The sequence below is a fragment of the Engystomops pustulosus genome, chromosome 11 (genome assembly GCF_040894005.1).
Source record: "Engystomops pustulosus chromosome 11, aEngPut4.maternal, whole genome shotgun sequence".
In the NCBI taxonomy this organism is placed as follows: domain Eukaryota; kingdom Metazoa; phylum Chordata; class Amphibia; order Anura; family Leptodactylidae; genus Engystomops; species Engystomops pustulosus.
In genome coordinates, this window is record NC_092421.1 from 74,937,258 (window position 1) to 74,953,162 (window position 15,905).

At 53.8% G+C, this 15,905-nt stretch overlaps 1 protein-coding gene across 1 annotated transcript; it reads right to left on the bottom strand.

The window, feature by feature from the left end:
* Positions 1-2,118: 2,118 nt before the first annotated feature.
* PDZD8 (PDZ domain containing 8) lies at positions 2,119-14,601 on the bottom strand. Its single transcript, XM_072131320.1, has 5 exons — positions 13,737-14,601; positions 12,430-12,558; positions 11,723-11,825; positions 5,912-6,068; positions 2,119-5,142 (listed from the first exon to the last, which is right to left on the bottom strand). Exons 1-5 carry the CDS (start codon positions 14,465-14,467, stop codon positions 3,011-3,013), a joined length of 3,252 nt encoding a protein of 1,083 aa, XP_071987421.1. The 5' UTR covers positions 14,468-14,601; the 3' UTR covers positions 2,119-3,010.
* Between the last annotated feature and the right edge of the window lie 1,304 nt (positions 14,602-15,905).

Consider the following 15,905-nt stretch of genomic DNA (forward strand, 5'->3'; position numbering starts at 1 on the left):
GATGTGGTGCGGCAGAGCCAAGGAGCGGACGGGAGGAGGCAGATGTGGTGCGGCAGAGCCAAGGAGCGGACGGGAGGAGGCAGATGTGGTGCGGCAGAGCCAAGGAGCGGACGGGAGGAGGCAGATGTGGTGCGGCAGAGCCAAGGAGCGGACGGGAGGAGGCAGATGTGGTGCGGCAGAGCCAAGGAGCGGACGGGAGGAGGCAGATGTGGTGCGGCAGAGCCAAGGAGCGGACGGGAGGAGGCAGATGTGGTGCGGCAGAGCCAAGGAGCGGACGGGAGGAGGCAGATGTGGTGCGGCAGAGCCAAGGAGCGGACGGGAGGAGGCAGATGTGGTGCGGCAGAGCCAAGGAGCGGACGGGAGGAGGCAGATGTGGTGCGGCAGAGCCAAGGAGCGGACGGGAGGAGGCAGATGTGGTGCGGCAGAGCCAAGGAGCGGACGGGAGGAGGCAGATGTGGTGCGGCAGAGCCAAGGACGGGACGGGAGGAGGCAGATGTGGTGCGGCAGAGCCAAGGACCGGACAAGAGGAGGAGGCAGATGTGGTGCAGCAGAGCCAAGGACCGGACAAGAGGAGGAGGCAGATGTGGTGCGGCAGAGCCAAGGACCGGACAAGAGGAGGAGGCAGATGATGTGGTGCGGCAGAGCCAAGGACGGGACGGGAGGAGGCAGATGTGGTGCGGCAGAGCCAAGGACCGGACAAGAGGAGGAGGCAGATGATGTGGTGCAGCAGAGCCAAGTATTGGATGGGAGAATTTGATTTTGGTGCAGAAGATCCAAGGCTTGGATCAGAGGGGGTGGATGTGGTAACTGTATCCAAAACATGCTGTATGGTGGAACAAAGTCTGTTATTATAACTACCCCCTTCAGCTGGTCCTTATTCGTCATCGCCCCCCCTCCCCCATCCTCCAAGAGATCAGTGATGAGTATGGTAGCAGGTCAGGAGCACAGGAACCATCACACAACTTGCAATCAATGAAGCTGCTCATACCAAATGGGCCTGAGGCAGTGTCATGGGACGAGCAGTAAAAGGACAACTGCAGCAGAAGAAAAATACCACGTGATGTTCTCTGACCTAACCTTAATGCACCCCGTCACAAAGCCTCGAAACATGGAGGCGGAAGCAGCTCAGGGAGACATTTTACACTCATTGCATATGCTGTACAAAGAAAACCAAAAGTGCAGACAGCTCTGCTCCAGCATACATCTACCCCAAATCACCCAGGACTGATGCTAGTGGGGCCCAGGCTATTCTTAAAGTGACATGTTGTATGTATTGTGCATAGGTTTTTAAGCTTCAGTAGAAAACACTTTTATAAATTAAAAGTAGATGCATGAGGTTCAGTGAGACCCAGGAGTCAGCAGAGTATTCAGGTCAGCTCATCCAGCTTGGACAACGTCTCAGGAGTGTTACCAAACATGCCAACCGTACAACCAAATGTATGGTGGAGCCGCTCTGTACTGTCCCACCTAATCAGAACACCCACCCAAGCCCAATGGCCCCAACAACAAGAGACAATGGGTCACTCAGCAACCCACCAGAAGTAGAGAAGTTTCTACAACCCTCCGGCACCCAACTGAGCCGATGAGAGAAATCTATAGTAGGTTATAGCCACCATAAACCACCACTACGTCCTTCACATGTCACTCACAGGCCATGCGCTCATTTACATAGGGGTTTTGAATGCTCCAATCCTGTAATGCTTACATTTTTATTTTTTCATATTTATGGTAATTAGCCAGATAGAACCAAGACCCTCCAGGCTCCACTGACTAATCCTTTTTACTACACCCATCTCCTCCAAAGATTCCCTTATTTGCCTGAGTAATCTCACCAAATCTAGCACGTTGCAGTTGTGACCCACTTGCCAATGCCACTTGCAGGAAAGCTTGTGCAGCTGCAGTGAGGAAAAGCATATCGATATCTAGTACGCATGATCTGAATCAAGTGGAAAAGATTATAGGAGCTTGTACCATGTACCAGCATTGGTACCACCCCACCTGTACCACCGTGTCGTCCCCCACAGGCATCAACACCACCCCACCTATTACCACCACGTCACCCCCGAGGCATACACACCACCTCACCTGTACCACCGTGTCAACCCCCCCCCCCCCCAGGCATCTACACCACCCCGCCTCCAGCATCAGTACTTTTGTCACCTAATAACTGAACAGGGCAAGTGAACACACATTATAAATGTTAGCAGGACAACCACATCGGACACCAACTAAACACACACACACAACATATTTGGCAGCCTGATGTGCAGACAGAACATACAAAACGACCCCATTCTAAGAGTCTTGGTCCCTTGTGAATAGTAAGGAAATCTTTGCTGTATACTGGAAAAGGAGAGGGTCTGCAGAGACGTCAGGTAATGTCCCCAGCGATCACGATAAATCCCCCACACCGACATTAATCTACTGCCCACATGTGCCACAGGGACAGAAAACTATGGCCCCTTGTAACCATCACACGTGGCCCGCGGACAGAAATCTACGGCCTCTAGTTACTTGTCAGAACATTGCTAGCCCCTCGCGTTTGGACACAACCGATTCATCTTTGGTCTTGGGGGTTGTACATGCAATCTACATCATCACATCCTACAATCATCCAATACTTCAGATTATATTTTCCTCTGCCAGCAAAGGGTCAATATACCATACAGACATTTAATGCAAACCCCAACCTCCCCCCAGAAAAAAAAAATTATTTCCAAAGAATAATGTTTTAACATTGAACAAACATTCGTACATACAAAATGGCTGCTACAACATTAGGGAAGCGCAATGTTCATGGGGGATCAGGGTACATTCGGCCGGTGATGCCTCCTCTTTTCCATGTTACTATGAGGACTGTCCCCCTGCCCTCAGGACCGCAAGCCCCATCTAACAACTTTGGTGTGCATTTTGCAAGACACCAACAACTTTAAGTCAATGTGGTGGATGGCAGGCGGCTCCTGCTTGGTACATATTACATGTAAGTGCAATTATAGTGTTCGCGAGTCCTTCACGCCGTTTCCAGAGAGTCCGGCAAGTTCTCATCTGAGGGATCGCTCAGCATCTCCTTCTCCTCCAGGACATTGTCGTCCTCATCGTTCTCGGCAGCTTCTGACATGTCCGCAATGGCCTCTTCTTCATATCTGGGCATTTTTCTTGGATGAGCGAGAGAAGAGTTTTCCAGTGACTCAATGTCTTCGATTCCCGCACGGTAGTGGATCATGAGCAGCGTCAACGCCTGTAGCCTCTCTCCAGACTTGGCTAACGCTGCAGCTATCAGAACTTTCCTCCGGCTGTCTGACGAGTCCCTTTCTTCTTTCACCAAAGAATTGTTGTGTTCCAGTTCCTGATCAATCTCATTCTGGAGCTTATCTAGCATGAACTCCAGCTTCTGGATCCTTTCATCGGTCGGTAGCCCTCTGTACAGATCACGCCCAATCTCTTTGACTGCAATAAATACGCTATCATCCAAGCCTCCTTCTTTGCGGACCAGTTTACCTGAACTGTTCCCAGGCCTCTTTGAGGGGCTTCCAGCCCCACCCGTCTCCGTGTCGCTGCTCTCATTGTCAGAGGTGTTTGGCGTCTGCTTTGGCGAGGGCTCTACAAGATCGCAGCCACCTTGCTCAGGCTGCCTAGTTTTAGGGGTTTGCCTTAAGTTCAATAGGCGAGAGCTGGTGTTGATGATGTGCCGCGTGATGCCAGTGGTTCTGTTACCGAGAGACTTGGACTCGAGATCAATCCGTTTCTCCAGAGAGACGCAGAATGGGTTCTCAGCCAGGCACTTCTCCTGGCATTTCTTATGGCAGACATACCCACAGATCATGCACTGGGAGGCAGCCTTGGTCCATACCTTCTTCTTGCAGTGGTCGCACAGTGTGGAATTCTGAAACTGAGTATCCTGAAAGTTATGCTTAGATTCACAAAAGGTGATGGGTGGCATAGTCGTCTCTTCCTTCTGCAGTGGGCCTAGGTCTTCTGGTAAGCTACCATCTTTCTCTTTCTCTTGAAAGATACTCGAGTTCTCAGACTCTCCTTCCATCAGATACTTGAAGCTTAAGGTGACATCTCCGTAACAAAACTTTTCATTGAATCCCTTGTGCATGCTCAGGCTGCGCAGCGCCGTCCTGCTGACAGCTGCTTTAGGTTCCGGAGCGTCCAGTCGGTAGCTGGAGAGATACTCCAAGGAGGACATGGAAAGGCATTCTAATGAAATATCCTCTAGTTTGAGACTGACATGACCAACACAGCAGAGACTCCCTGTCTTAAAAGAGTCCCTGCACCAAAGAGCAACATTCAAGTATCTGTGGTGGCTTTCTACATCAAATATACAAGACGCCCTTGTCCAGCGAGCTTGTCGCCCCCTGTAGGGCGTGTCTGTAGACTCCCACACTTGCTGCTCCTCCAGGCTCTCTTTAGTACTTGTAGAGCCTTCGGAAAGCTTGTCTCTGACAGGCTCCGGCCTTCCCAGGTTAGGTTTCAGAGACAAAGGTTCCTCTACCAGATCTGTAGTTCTTGGAGGCTTCTCGGAGACCTTATCACCATTCATGGATGTTGGAGCAGCCCTGTCTGACTTTTCTACAGAAGCCTCACTCAAGTCTACAGTATTAGGCGATTCACATGTAGTTAAGGTAAGTTTGACTTGAGGTCTTGGTGGCACAGGAGGCTTGTTACCAGACCCCGATGATGTCCTGCTCAGCTGTTGGGGATCTGAGTTCTCTGTGGCATTAGGCTTTGTGGCTTTGGTCTGAACCTTTGATGCAATCTGAGACACTGCAGCGTTTGGCTTGCGATTTAGAATCGGAGAAATGGATCCCAAAGATTTTGTGGAGAGATTTCCTACAAGACGTTTGGGGCTTTGACTGACGGGCAAGAAGATGTCATCCTTACTCTCCCCCCCAAGTGGCTTGACCTCACTTGCCAAGTCTTCAAACTCAGAGTCCAACTCTCGATTCTCCACATCGACAATCAGACTTGCCGTTTCGTCATCAAATGTCTGCGGGAACGCGGAGTCCTCTAGCACAGCCGTGCTCTCAGGAGGACCCCCACCACCCTGCCCTACTGGCCGCTCGTAGCACAGCAGCACTCTGTCTCCCGCCTGTTTGATCAGCTTGGAGGCCTGCATTGATGACGTCACCTTGATACCTGTGAAGAGACAACATATAGTATTAATAAAGAAAAGCGGGAAGTCCAGGGGGCAGAGTCAAATCTCCAGAACATAGTCCCAGCCTTATACTCTAGTCACATCCAATGCTGCACTTAAAACTCTGCTGCTCATTCATGTGTATTTTCCAGTCACTTCCAAAGCTACAGTCCATTCGACTGGAATGTTATAGTCTTGTACTCCAGTTACTTCTAAAGAGGCACAAGTCTCTCATGATATATTCCACTTTCAGTCAAAACCGCCCATCAATTCTTCAGGTACATTATAGACTAAACTGTACAGACAATCCTCTAGTTGTATACAAAGCTGCAGGGACTAATCTTCTGTTCTATCACAATCTCAGGCCTCATTCACACAAACTTACGCTGGTCTGGATAGTAGCCTGGGCGAGCATAAAGCCAAGTGCAGGTGGGAGAAGTGGCAATCGCTCCTCACCCTGGTTGGGGCATAGTGCGCGTTTGCACCGTCACTGGGTGCCACAATGGGGCTGTGATCTGGTCACAAATTATGTGGCCAGATCATGGGTCCCCATAAGTCTGTGTGAATGAGGCCCTACATTAACAGGACCAGAGATCTCACTGCTGCCCCCTGCCTGCTCAAGGTCAGTCAGGATATATCCAGTGGCAGCATAGTTCTACTGCTCTGGATGTGAGGGAAGGACAATGTTTCCTGTGTGTGGGGCACGCGTTCAGAACACATATAGGCGAGGCAGCAGTGTACCCGCCATGTCTCCACAGGCTCTATACGCACCTCCTATGGCTATTAGGCGGTCCCCCTTCTTCAGGTCGGCTCCAGCTGCCGGAGAGTTTGGGGTCACAGTCTCCACACAGACATGTCCAGTGTCTCCATCTCTAGCCTGTACCATAATCAGCCCAATGTTCTGTGACGTCCCTTTAATTAACTCTACCTGTTACACAAGCAGAAAAGCAATTACCACAATTAGTCAGCATAAGAGGCCGATGACAGAGCGCTCGGGGGTGTGGAAATTGGGGCCCCCCGCACAATGGAACAACCCAGGGGGGGCCCAGGAGGAGGCATCGTTCCCAATTCTTATACTTGTGTCAGTCATCACTGTAGTGCTAGCATTCGGTTCCTTCAGGACATTTAGGGGGATCACCGCTTTTACTAGCAGGTGGAGGAGGTCTCAAAAAGGTCCACACAGCAAGTTCCAGACATTTTCCAAGAAGCCCCCGCGTCTCGCTTCCCCGTAATTTCCAGCACGTTCCCTTCAGACGGGTTTTGTGCAATGAAAATAAAATGTTTACCAATTATGAAGACGTTGTAAATAAAAGCCAATTACAGAAGACGTCTGGAGGAAGCGACAGCCGGCATTTACCACGCTCAATACCCCCCCCCCCTCCCGCAGACCCCTCCCCCCGCCTCCAGGCTACGTGCCGCGCTCCCAAACACAGCAATTTAGTGAGCCGCGAGGCTCCTTCTTCATTACACAGAAGAGCCGCTGCCTCCTTCCAGCCGTGTTTACGCCACAGATACAGGAAGCGAAGTTCTGCAGCAGCTGCAACTACAGGGGAGATGGGCCCAAGTCTGAAACCTCGTCAGTATAGAAAAAAAAAAAAAAACACAGCATCGGGAGCCCCCATAATAATCTGGATGGTGACCTCAGGGTGACCCACAGAGCTTACACTTCACATGGGCGGCCAGGTAAGAGGTGGGGGACTGAATACCATGTCACAATGGCTGCTGATCGTTAAAGGGCGCCCGTCGCTGGCAGCTGGGAGAGCGGCAGGGCCGTGTCACATCCAATTAGCCCAGACTCCCAGCAGAGAGGCCCCGGGGCCACCCATCACCCTAATCCCATCAGTCACCTGATTGAAATGTGGAACCTCTAAACCAATTAGTTCAATTTCGGCAAAGGAGATGAGAGACACCGGTCAGCAGCCCCCGGAGCAGCGCACAAAGCAGACGGGTCCATACCCAAGGGACGCAAAGGGTTAATGCAAGACTCTCCAAGAGACAATTGTAACGCAGAAGACCCCCAGACCCCTCAGCCTGACATCAACAGTACAGTTACCCGAAAATATCATCAATATCCTTCACATCCTGGTCCTACAGCCCCGATGAGGTCATCACCTCTCCCTCACATCCTGGTCCTATAGCCCTGATTATGTCATCGCCTCTCCCTCACATCCTGGTCCTATAGCCCTGATGATGTCATCGCCTCTCCCTCACATCCTGGTCCTATAGCCCTGATGATGTCATCGCCTCTCCCTCACATCCTGGTCCTATAGCCCTGATTATGTCATCGCCTCTCCCTCACATCCTGGTCCTATAGCCCTGATTATGTCATCGCCTCTCCCTCACATCCTGGTCCTATAGCCCTGATGATGTCATCGCCTCTCCCTCACATCCTGGTCCTATAGCCCTGATGATGTCATCGCCTCTCCCTCACATCCTGGTCCTATAGCCCTGATGATGTCATCGCCTCTCCCTCACATCCTGGTCCTATAGCCCTGATGATGTCATCGCCTCTCCCTCACATCCTGGTCCTATAGCCCTGATGATGTCATCGCCTCTCCCTCACATCCTGGTCCTATAGCCCTGATGATGTCATCGCCTCTCCCTCACATCCTGGTCCTATAGCCCTGATGATGTCATCGCCTCTCCCTCACATCCTGGTCCTACAGCCCTGATGATGTCATCGCCTCTCCCTCACATCCTGGTCCTACAGCCCTGATGATATGTCATCGCCTCTCCCTCACATCCTGGTCCTATAGCCCTGATGATATGTCATCGCCTCTCCCTCACATCCTGGTCCTATAGCCCTGATGATGTCATCGCCTCTCCCTCACATCCTGGTCCTATAGCCCTGATGATGTCATCGCCTCTCCCTCACATCCTGGTCCTATAGCCCTGATGATGTCATCGCCTCTCCCTCACATCCTGGTCCTATAGCCCTGATGATATGTCATCGCCTCTCCCTCACATCCTGGTCCTACAGCCCTGATGATGTCATCGCCTCTCCCTCACATCCTGGTCCTATAGCCCTGATGATGTCATCGCCTCTCCCTCACATCCTGGTCCTATAGCCCTGATTATGTCATCGCCTCTCCCTCACATCCTGGTCCTATAGCCCTGATGATATGTCATCGCCTCTCCCTCACATCCTGGTCCTATAGCCCTGATGATGTCATCGCCTCTCCCTCACATCCTGGTCCTATAGCCCTGATGATGTCATCGCCTCTCCCTCACATCCTGGTCCTATAGCCCTGATGATGTCATCGCCTCTCCCTCACATCCTGGTCCTACAGCCCTGATGAGGTCATCACCTCTCCCTCACATCCTGGTACTATAGCCCTGATGAGGTCATCACCTCTCCCTCACATCCTGGTCCTATAGCCCTGATGATGTTATCACCTCTCCCTCACATCCTGGTCCTATAGCCCTGATGATGTCATCCGCTCTTCCTCGCATCCTGGTCCTATAGCCCTGATGATGTCATCACCACTTCCTCACATCCTGGTCCTATAGCCCTAATGATGTCATCACCTCTCCCTCACATCCTGGTCCTATAGCCCTGATGATGTCATCACCACTTCCTCACATCCTGGTCCTCATGATGTCACTCTTGTGTCTCACGTTGCGTGATGAAGCGGCCGGAGCGCACATTTCTTAGCGGCCGCTCCTATTGGTGGAGGAATCTGCGCTTTGTGTCTGATGTCTGGTAATTGTATTACTTTATTGATTTCCGATCTCTCCGCGTCCCCGGCATTACAAGCAGCCATTACCGTGCAGCGGGGGCCCCATCAGCCGCTCGCTGTGCCCTGCGCTTATTTAAGGAACACTCACTAATTTTATATGCAGCTGTTAACTCTTCCACTGCCAGAGAGCCGCAGTCACTGCCCTGAGACAGCTGATAACAGAGAACAACAGAGGTGGGGGGAGCTGAAGGTGTAGCTGCAGCGGTGGGAGGGGAGGGTTTGGAGATGAGAGATGTGCTGGGGGGCTGAGAGTCCCCCCTCTTGGCTGCGCTCTCCTCTGCACTTCCTTCCAGGACTCGGCTTCCTCCTGGCAGACGTCTCGCAGTATAATCAGCATTGACCCAGGAGAAGCATCAGGAGCCGACACTCCAGCCGCTGCTCGAGGGTGAAGCCGCAGGATGGATCAATCAGGAGTCAGGAAACATCTTGTCTACACGGAGTCAGCACAGGGGAGGGGACCCCGGGAGAGGAGGTGGGGTACACAGGAGAGTGTAGCACAGGGGAGGGGACCCCGGGAGAGGAGGTGGGGTACACAGGAGAGTGTAGCACAGGGGAGGGGACCCCGGGAGAGGAGGTGGGGTACACAGGAGAGTGTAGCACAGGGGAGGGGACCCCGGAAGAGGAGGTGGGGTACACAGGAGAGTGTAGCACAGGGGAGGGGACCCCGGGAGAGGAGGTGGGGTACACAGGAGAGTGTAGCACAGGGGAGGGGACCCCGGGAGAGGAGGTGGGGTACACAGGAGAGTGTAGCACAGGGGAGGGGACCCCGGAAGAGGAGGTGGGGTACACAGGAGAGTGTAGCACAGGGGAGGGGACCCCGGGAGAGGAGGTGGGGTACACAGGAGAGTGTAGCACAGGGGAGGGGACCCCGGAAGAGGAGGTGGGGTACACAGGAGAGTGTAGCACAGGGGAGGGGACCCCAGGAGAGGAGGTGGGGTACACAGGAGAGTGTAGCACAGGGGAGGGGACCCCAGGAGAGGAGGTGGGGTACACAGGAGAGTGTAGCACAGGGGAGGGGACCCCGGGAGAGGAGGTGGGGTACACAGGAGAGTAGCACAGGGGAGGGGACCCCGGGAGAGGAGGTGGGGTACACAGGAGAGCGCAGCCGAGGGGAGGGGACCCCAGGAGAGGAGGTGGGGTACACAGGAGAGCACAGCCGAGGGGAGGGGACCCCGGGGGAGGAGGTGGGGTACACAGGAGAGCGCAGCACAGGGGAGGGGACCCCGGGAGAGGAGGTGGGGTACACAGGAGAGCGCAGCACAGGGGAGGGGACCCCGGGAGAGGAGGTGGGGTACACAGGAGAGCGCAGCACAGGGGAGGGGACCCCGGGAGAGGAGGTGGGGTACACAGGAGAGTGTAGCACAGGGGAGGGGACCCCGGGAGAGGAGGTGGGGTACACAGGTGAGCACAGCCGAGGGGAGGGGACCCCGGGAGAGGAGGTGGGGTACACAGGAGAGCGCAGCACAGGGGAGGGGCCCCCAGGAGAATGTGGGACCACGGGAGAAGTAGTTAGTGTCAAGAAACAGGGAGAAGATGTGTGCAAAGAGTGCAGGACTGAGAATCAAAAAGGCAGCTGGGGGTGGCACCAGAGAACAATAGCTTGGGAGTAGTGATGTGGTTACTTTGTATCAGAGGAGTCTGGAGGATGAGGAGTTATGACGGGGGAGGGGAGGCTGTGCCCGCTGCCTCATTAACATAAAGCGACATTTCCAGATAAATCCACAGTTTAATATCAGAAGAAGTTTCTGATCAAACAGTGAAATGTCAACGAGAGAAGAGACAAAATCCACACAAGGAGAGCGCTGCCCCCACCAGACCCCACAGACTGCCCCCCTCCCCCAGGTCATTACATTATCATAGGGGAGGGAGGAAGCAAGGCGTCCTATAGAAGCACGCCCCCCCCCCCCCCCCTCACCGGAGACCCAGACATGAGTGCGGAGGAGGCGCCACCTAGTGCTCAACACTCACAACTGCAAGTCCTCACAGAGATGTCATCCACAGCCCAGAACACCCCAAGAACATGTGTAGAGCTCCGACATAACATACAACCAGAGCTGCACTCCTGAGTTACATCCTGTATTATACCCCAGAGCTGCACTCACTATTCTGCTGCTGGTGCAGTCACTGTGTACACACATGACATTACTTATCCTGTACTGATCCTGAGTTACATCCTGTATTATACTGCAGAGCTGCACTCACTATTCTGCTGCTGGTGCAGTCACTGTGTACATACATGACATTACTTATCCTGTACTGATCCTGAGTTACATACTGCATTATACCCCAGAGCTGCACTCACTATTCTGCTGCTGGTGCAGTCACTGTGTACATGCATGACATTACTTATCCTGTACTGATCCTGAGTTACATCCAGTATTATACCCCAGAGCTGCACTCACTATTCTGCTGCTGGTGCAGTCACTGGGTACATACATGACATTACTTATCCTGTACTGATCCTGAGTTACATCCTGTATTATACCCCAGAGCTGCACTCACTATTCTGCTGCTGGTGCAGTCACTGTGTACATACATGACATTACTTATCCTGTACTGATCCTGAGTTACATCCTGTATTATACCCCAGAGCTGCACTCACTATTCTGCTGCTGGTGCAGTCACTGTGTACATACATGACATTACTTATCCTGTACTGATCCTGAGTTACATCCTGTATTATACTCCAGAGCTGTTGTCACAGTACAAACCCTAGTGGATGTGTCGCCCCCTGCTGGTCACAGTAAGGTAGGGAAGACAGTGCAGTAGCACTCAGTGGTGAGGATTACAGTCGCCCTCCCTGTGGAGCCCATCAGTAGGCAACAGCGGCCTCCCCTCTCACCGTCTTGATGGAGGTCCTGGTCTTCTCCTTCCAGGGGGCGCTGCTGATCTCTAGGGTGCAGTGAATGTAGGTTTCCTGGTCATAGGAGCCAAAAATCAGGAGCCTGAAGAGAGAGGAAGTGTCAGAGGGAGGCTAGCCCGTAGCCATATATACACTTCAGTGAGGAGCGGCCGCCCCTCCTGTGCCCGTGTCAGGCCATCTAGGAGTATGCCGGGACCAAGATGGCAGCAAATACATAGCAGGAAGTTATACCTTACCAGTAACACCCTCAACACCACAGAAGAAGCGGCGGACATGGACCCCCCGACTGAAAAGATATTATTGGGGGGGGGGGGGGGGGGGGTTATAGCATAAAGACCATACATGGACCCCCCACACACACACACACTAGTATTATTAATAAAATCCAAAAAATTATTAATATATATAGTCCCCAAGAGTATAGAGAATATGGGGGGTCCTCCAGTATCAGGACAATGCATGGAGCCCCTCCCAACTGTAGGGACAATGGGGGGGGGTCTCTAGTATACGGCCCAGACATGAACTAGAGAGATAATAATGGGGGTCTTCAGTATGAGGACCATACACCCCAGAGCCCGACCCCCTCCCCTGTCACAGATAACATATAATTAGGCAGAGCACCCATGGGTGACTGTGCAGCACCCATTAACTATCAGCCTCATATGGCTACAACAGGGGGCGCTCACCTGCTGCAGTCTATCACAGACACTTTCAGGCGCCCCTCGGTCAGCCCCAGGTCCTGCAGGGTCAGCGTCCGCTCCTCCGTCTCCTCACCTGCAGGGGGCACCACCTGCATAGGAAAGAAGGGCTTGTACCTGTAGGGAGAGCAGCACAATCACAGCACAAGGCAGCGACTGGGGGTAGTAGTACACACTGGGGGTAGTGGTACCTGATCTTGTAGTTGGGCAGGATGTACACACTGGGGGTAGTGGTACCTGATCTTGTAGTTGGGCAGGGTGCGCACACTGGGGGTAGTAGTACCTGATCTTGTAGTTGGGCAGGGTGCGCACACTGGGGGTAGTAGTACCTGATCTTGTAGGTGGGCAGGGTGCACACACCGGGGGTAGTAGTACCTGATCTTGTAGTTGGGCAGGGTGCGCACACCGGGGGTAGTGGTACCTGATCTTGTAGTTGGGCAGGGTGCGCACACCGGGGGTAGTGGTACCTGATCTTGTAGTTGGGCAGGGTGTACACACCGGGGGTAGTAGTACCTGATCTTGTAGGTGGGCAGGGTGTGCACACCGGGGGTAGTAGTACCTGATCTTGTAGTTGGGCAGGGTGTGCACACTGGGGGTAGTAGTACCTGATCTTGTAGCTGGGCAGGGTGTACACACTGGGGGTGGTAGTAGTACCTTATCTTGTAGTCGGGGCAGTGTGTGCACACTGGGGGTAGTAGTACCTGATCTTGTAGTTGGGCAGGGTGTACACACTGGGGCTAGTAGTACCTGATCTTGTAGTTGGGCAGGGTGTGCACACTGGGGGTAGTAGTACCTGATCTTGTAGTTGGGCAGGGTGTACACACTGGGGGTAGTAGTACCTGATCTTGTAGTTGGGCAGGGTGTACACACTGGGGGTAGTAGTACCTGATCTTGTAGGTGGGCAGGGTGTACACACCGGGGGTAGTAGTACCTGATCTTGTAGGTGGGCAGGGTGTACACACCGGGGGTAGTAGTACCTGATCTTGTAGGTGGGCAGGGTGCGCACACTGGGGGTAGTAGTACCTGATCTTGTAGTTGGGCAGGGTGTACACACTGGGGGTAGTAGCACCTGATCTTGGAGTGGGCAGGTTGTGCACACTGGGGGTAGTAGCACCTGATCTTGTAGTGGGCAGGGTGTACACACTGGGGGTAGTAGTACCTGATCTTGTAGTGGGCAGGGTGTACACACTGGGGGTAGTAGTACCTGATCTTGTAGTGGGCAGGGTGTACACACTGGGGGTAGTAGTACCTGATCTTGTAGGTGGGCAGGGTGTACACACTGGGGGTAGTAGTACCTGATCTTGTAGTTGGGCAGGGTGTGCTTCCTCCGGATCACCCTCTTGAGCTGGGTGACGATGATGGAGGTGAGCTGGGGCATGGGGCGGCCCTCGATCTGGCTGTGCACCTGGAAGTCTATGAGCGGCTCGTCCAGGAAGCAGAAGGCCCAGTGCGTGAAGGGCAGGCGGCGGAACATGAGGCGGAGGCGGCCCTGCACCCGGCCCAGCCGCACGGACAGAGACGCCGTCTTCCCGAAGAGCAGCTCCACGTCCACCGCCAGGCGCAGGCCGCCCCCGTACTCCACGTCCAGCTCGAAGCAGAGCTCCGGGGGCAGCGGCTCGTCATCCCCCCGGGCCTCGGGCGGCAGCAGGCGGACCCCCCGCAGCACCGGCACGGCCTCCCCCAGGCTCAGCTCCCGCAGGCTCAGCCCCTCCAGCAGGCGGCCGGCGGTGCGGGACAGCAGCAGCTCCTCCAGCTCCACCCGGATCTTCCGCAGCAGCCAGCGCCGCACCGCCGCCGTGTCCCGCAGCTCCCGGAACACGAACAAGAAGATGGCGTTCAGGAAGTGGCAGCTCTCGGGCCCCGCCGCCCCCAGCAGGTAGTCCCGCAGCGAGGGGTCCGGCTGCACCGTGCGCCCGGGGAGCGGAGGAGGCGGCGGGGGAGTGGCGGCCGGGCGGCGGAGCACCAGCTGCAGCACGAGGGCGAGGACGGCCCCGGCCAGGGCGGCCAGCAGCAGCGCGTACACCATGACCGCCGCTGCCCGGACACCGGCGAGGGGAGGAGCTGCCACCGCTAGTCTGCCATTGGCTGGCGAAATTGTGTGGGCGGGAAGCACTTGTCAGCTGTGGCAGGTCTGCAAACACTCATTGGCTGTTGGTTTTCCAGTGGGCGGGACTATAAGGTGCGGCGTCACCACTCTCCTCCCATTCTAGTGACGTCATGTGCGTGCTGCGTCTGACGTTCATCGTCATGGAGATAAGTTGTTGTTGAACGTGTGCGCGACACATGGCCGGAAAGCGAGGAGTGAGGCGGAGCCTATGGCTCGAGCTCCTCCTTCTAGCAGCTCTTGACTAATCACTAATGAGAAGTGGGGTGGAGCATATGGATCGGCCAGGAAGGCGGGCTCCTCTGTGTAGCAGTTGTGAGGAGGCGCTGGGGCTGCTGGGAGCCTCCTGAGGTTCTCTATAGGGAGGTTCATAGTATTAATGCCCTGGGGTCGGGCCACAGTGGAGGTCACTGAGGTTATCAGCAGGTCATAATTAGGGGTCACCAGTGAGCGCCACCTAGAGCTACAGGCCCAAACTACAGCTCTGGGCCCTGACGCTTGCCAGGCTATACCCAGTGCTGGTGCTGCATCCTAATTAGTCACTGCGTGGAGCACCACTACCACCGGGCGGTGTACACATCTGTGTAATACTTGTACCACCCCTATGATAGCTCAGGCTGTCATTGGCTGGTACCTCAGAGACCTTCTTCTGTCTGCACACTGCTGAGATAGTAGATGGCTATTGCTCATGCAGCAGAGCCAAACAGGCTCCAAATGACACAATCCAGCCTAACTGATCCATAGGTCCAGAGAACCTGTCACAGGGATCTTTTTAAATGGCAACAACTTACAGTAGACAGTAAACACAACTTTGGAAACATGTCTTTAAATATTCCATATATGAATTGGTTACAGAAATTTAGTATGGTAAAGTGTACCTGGCTCCCTGTAAGCTCACCCACTGTAGTCCCAGGGGTTGTGCTTTTCAAAGAATAATATCCAGCTTCTAGTTTGAATCCTGCACTGGACTGTCATCAGACTGTCGCTCAATATTCCGAACCACCTAAGGGTGAAGACACACATGGCGTTTTTGGGCCGTTTTTACTAAGTGCGTTTTCAGATCGTTAAAAACGCATGCGTTAAAAAACGCATCCGTTTTTTAAAAACGCATGCGTTTTTTGAAAACGCATGCGTCTTTGTCCGTTTTCCCGAAATTGCGCAACGAAAAACGGACAAAAACGCATGCGTTTTCAAAAAACGCACGCGTTTTTAAAAAACGGATGCGTTTTTTAACGCATGCGTTTTTAACGATCTGAAAACGCACTTAGTAAAAACGGCCCAAAAACGCCATGTGTGTCTTCACCCTTAGGGTTAATCCTAACAAGAGAAACCGTCTCACACTGTCTGATGTCAGAAGCCT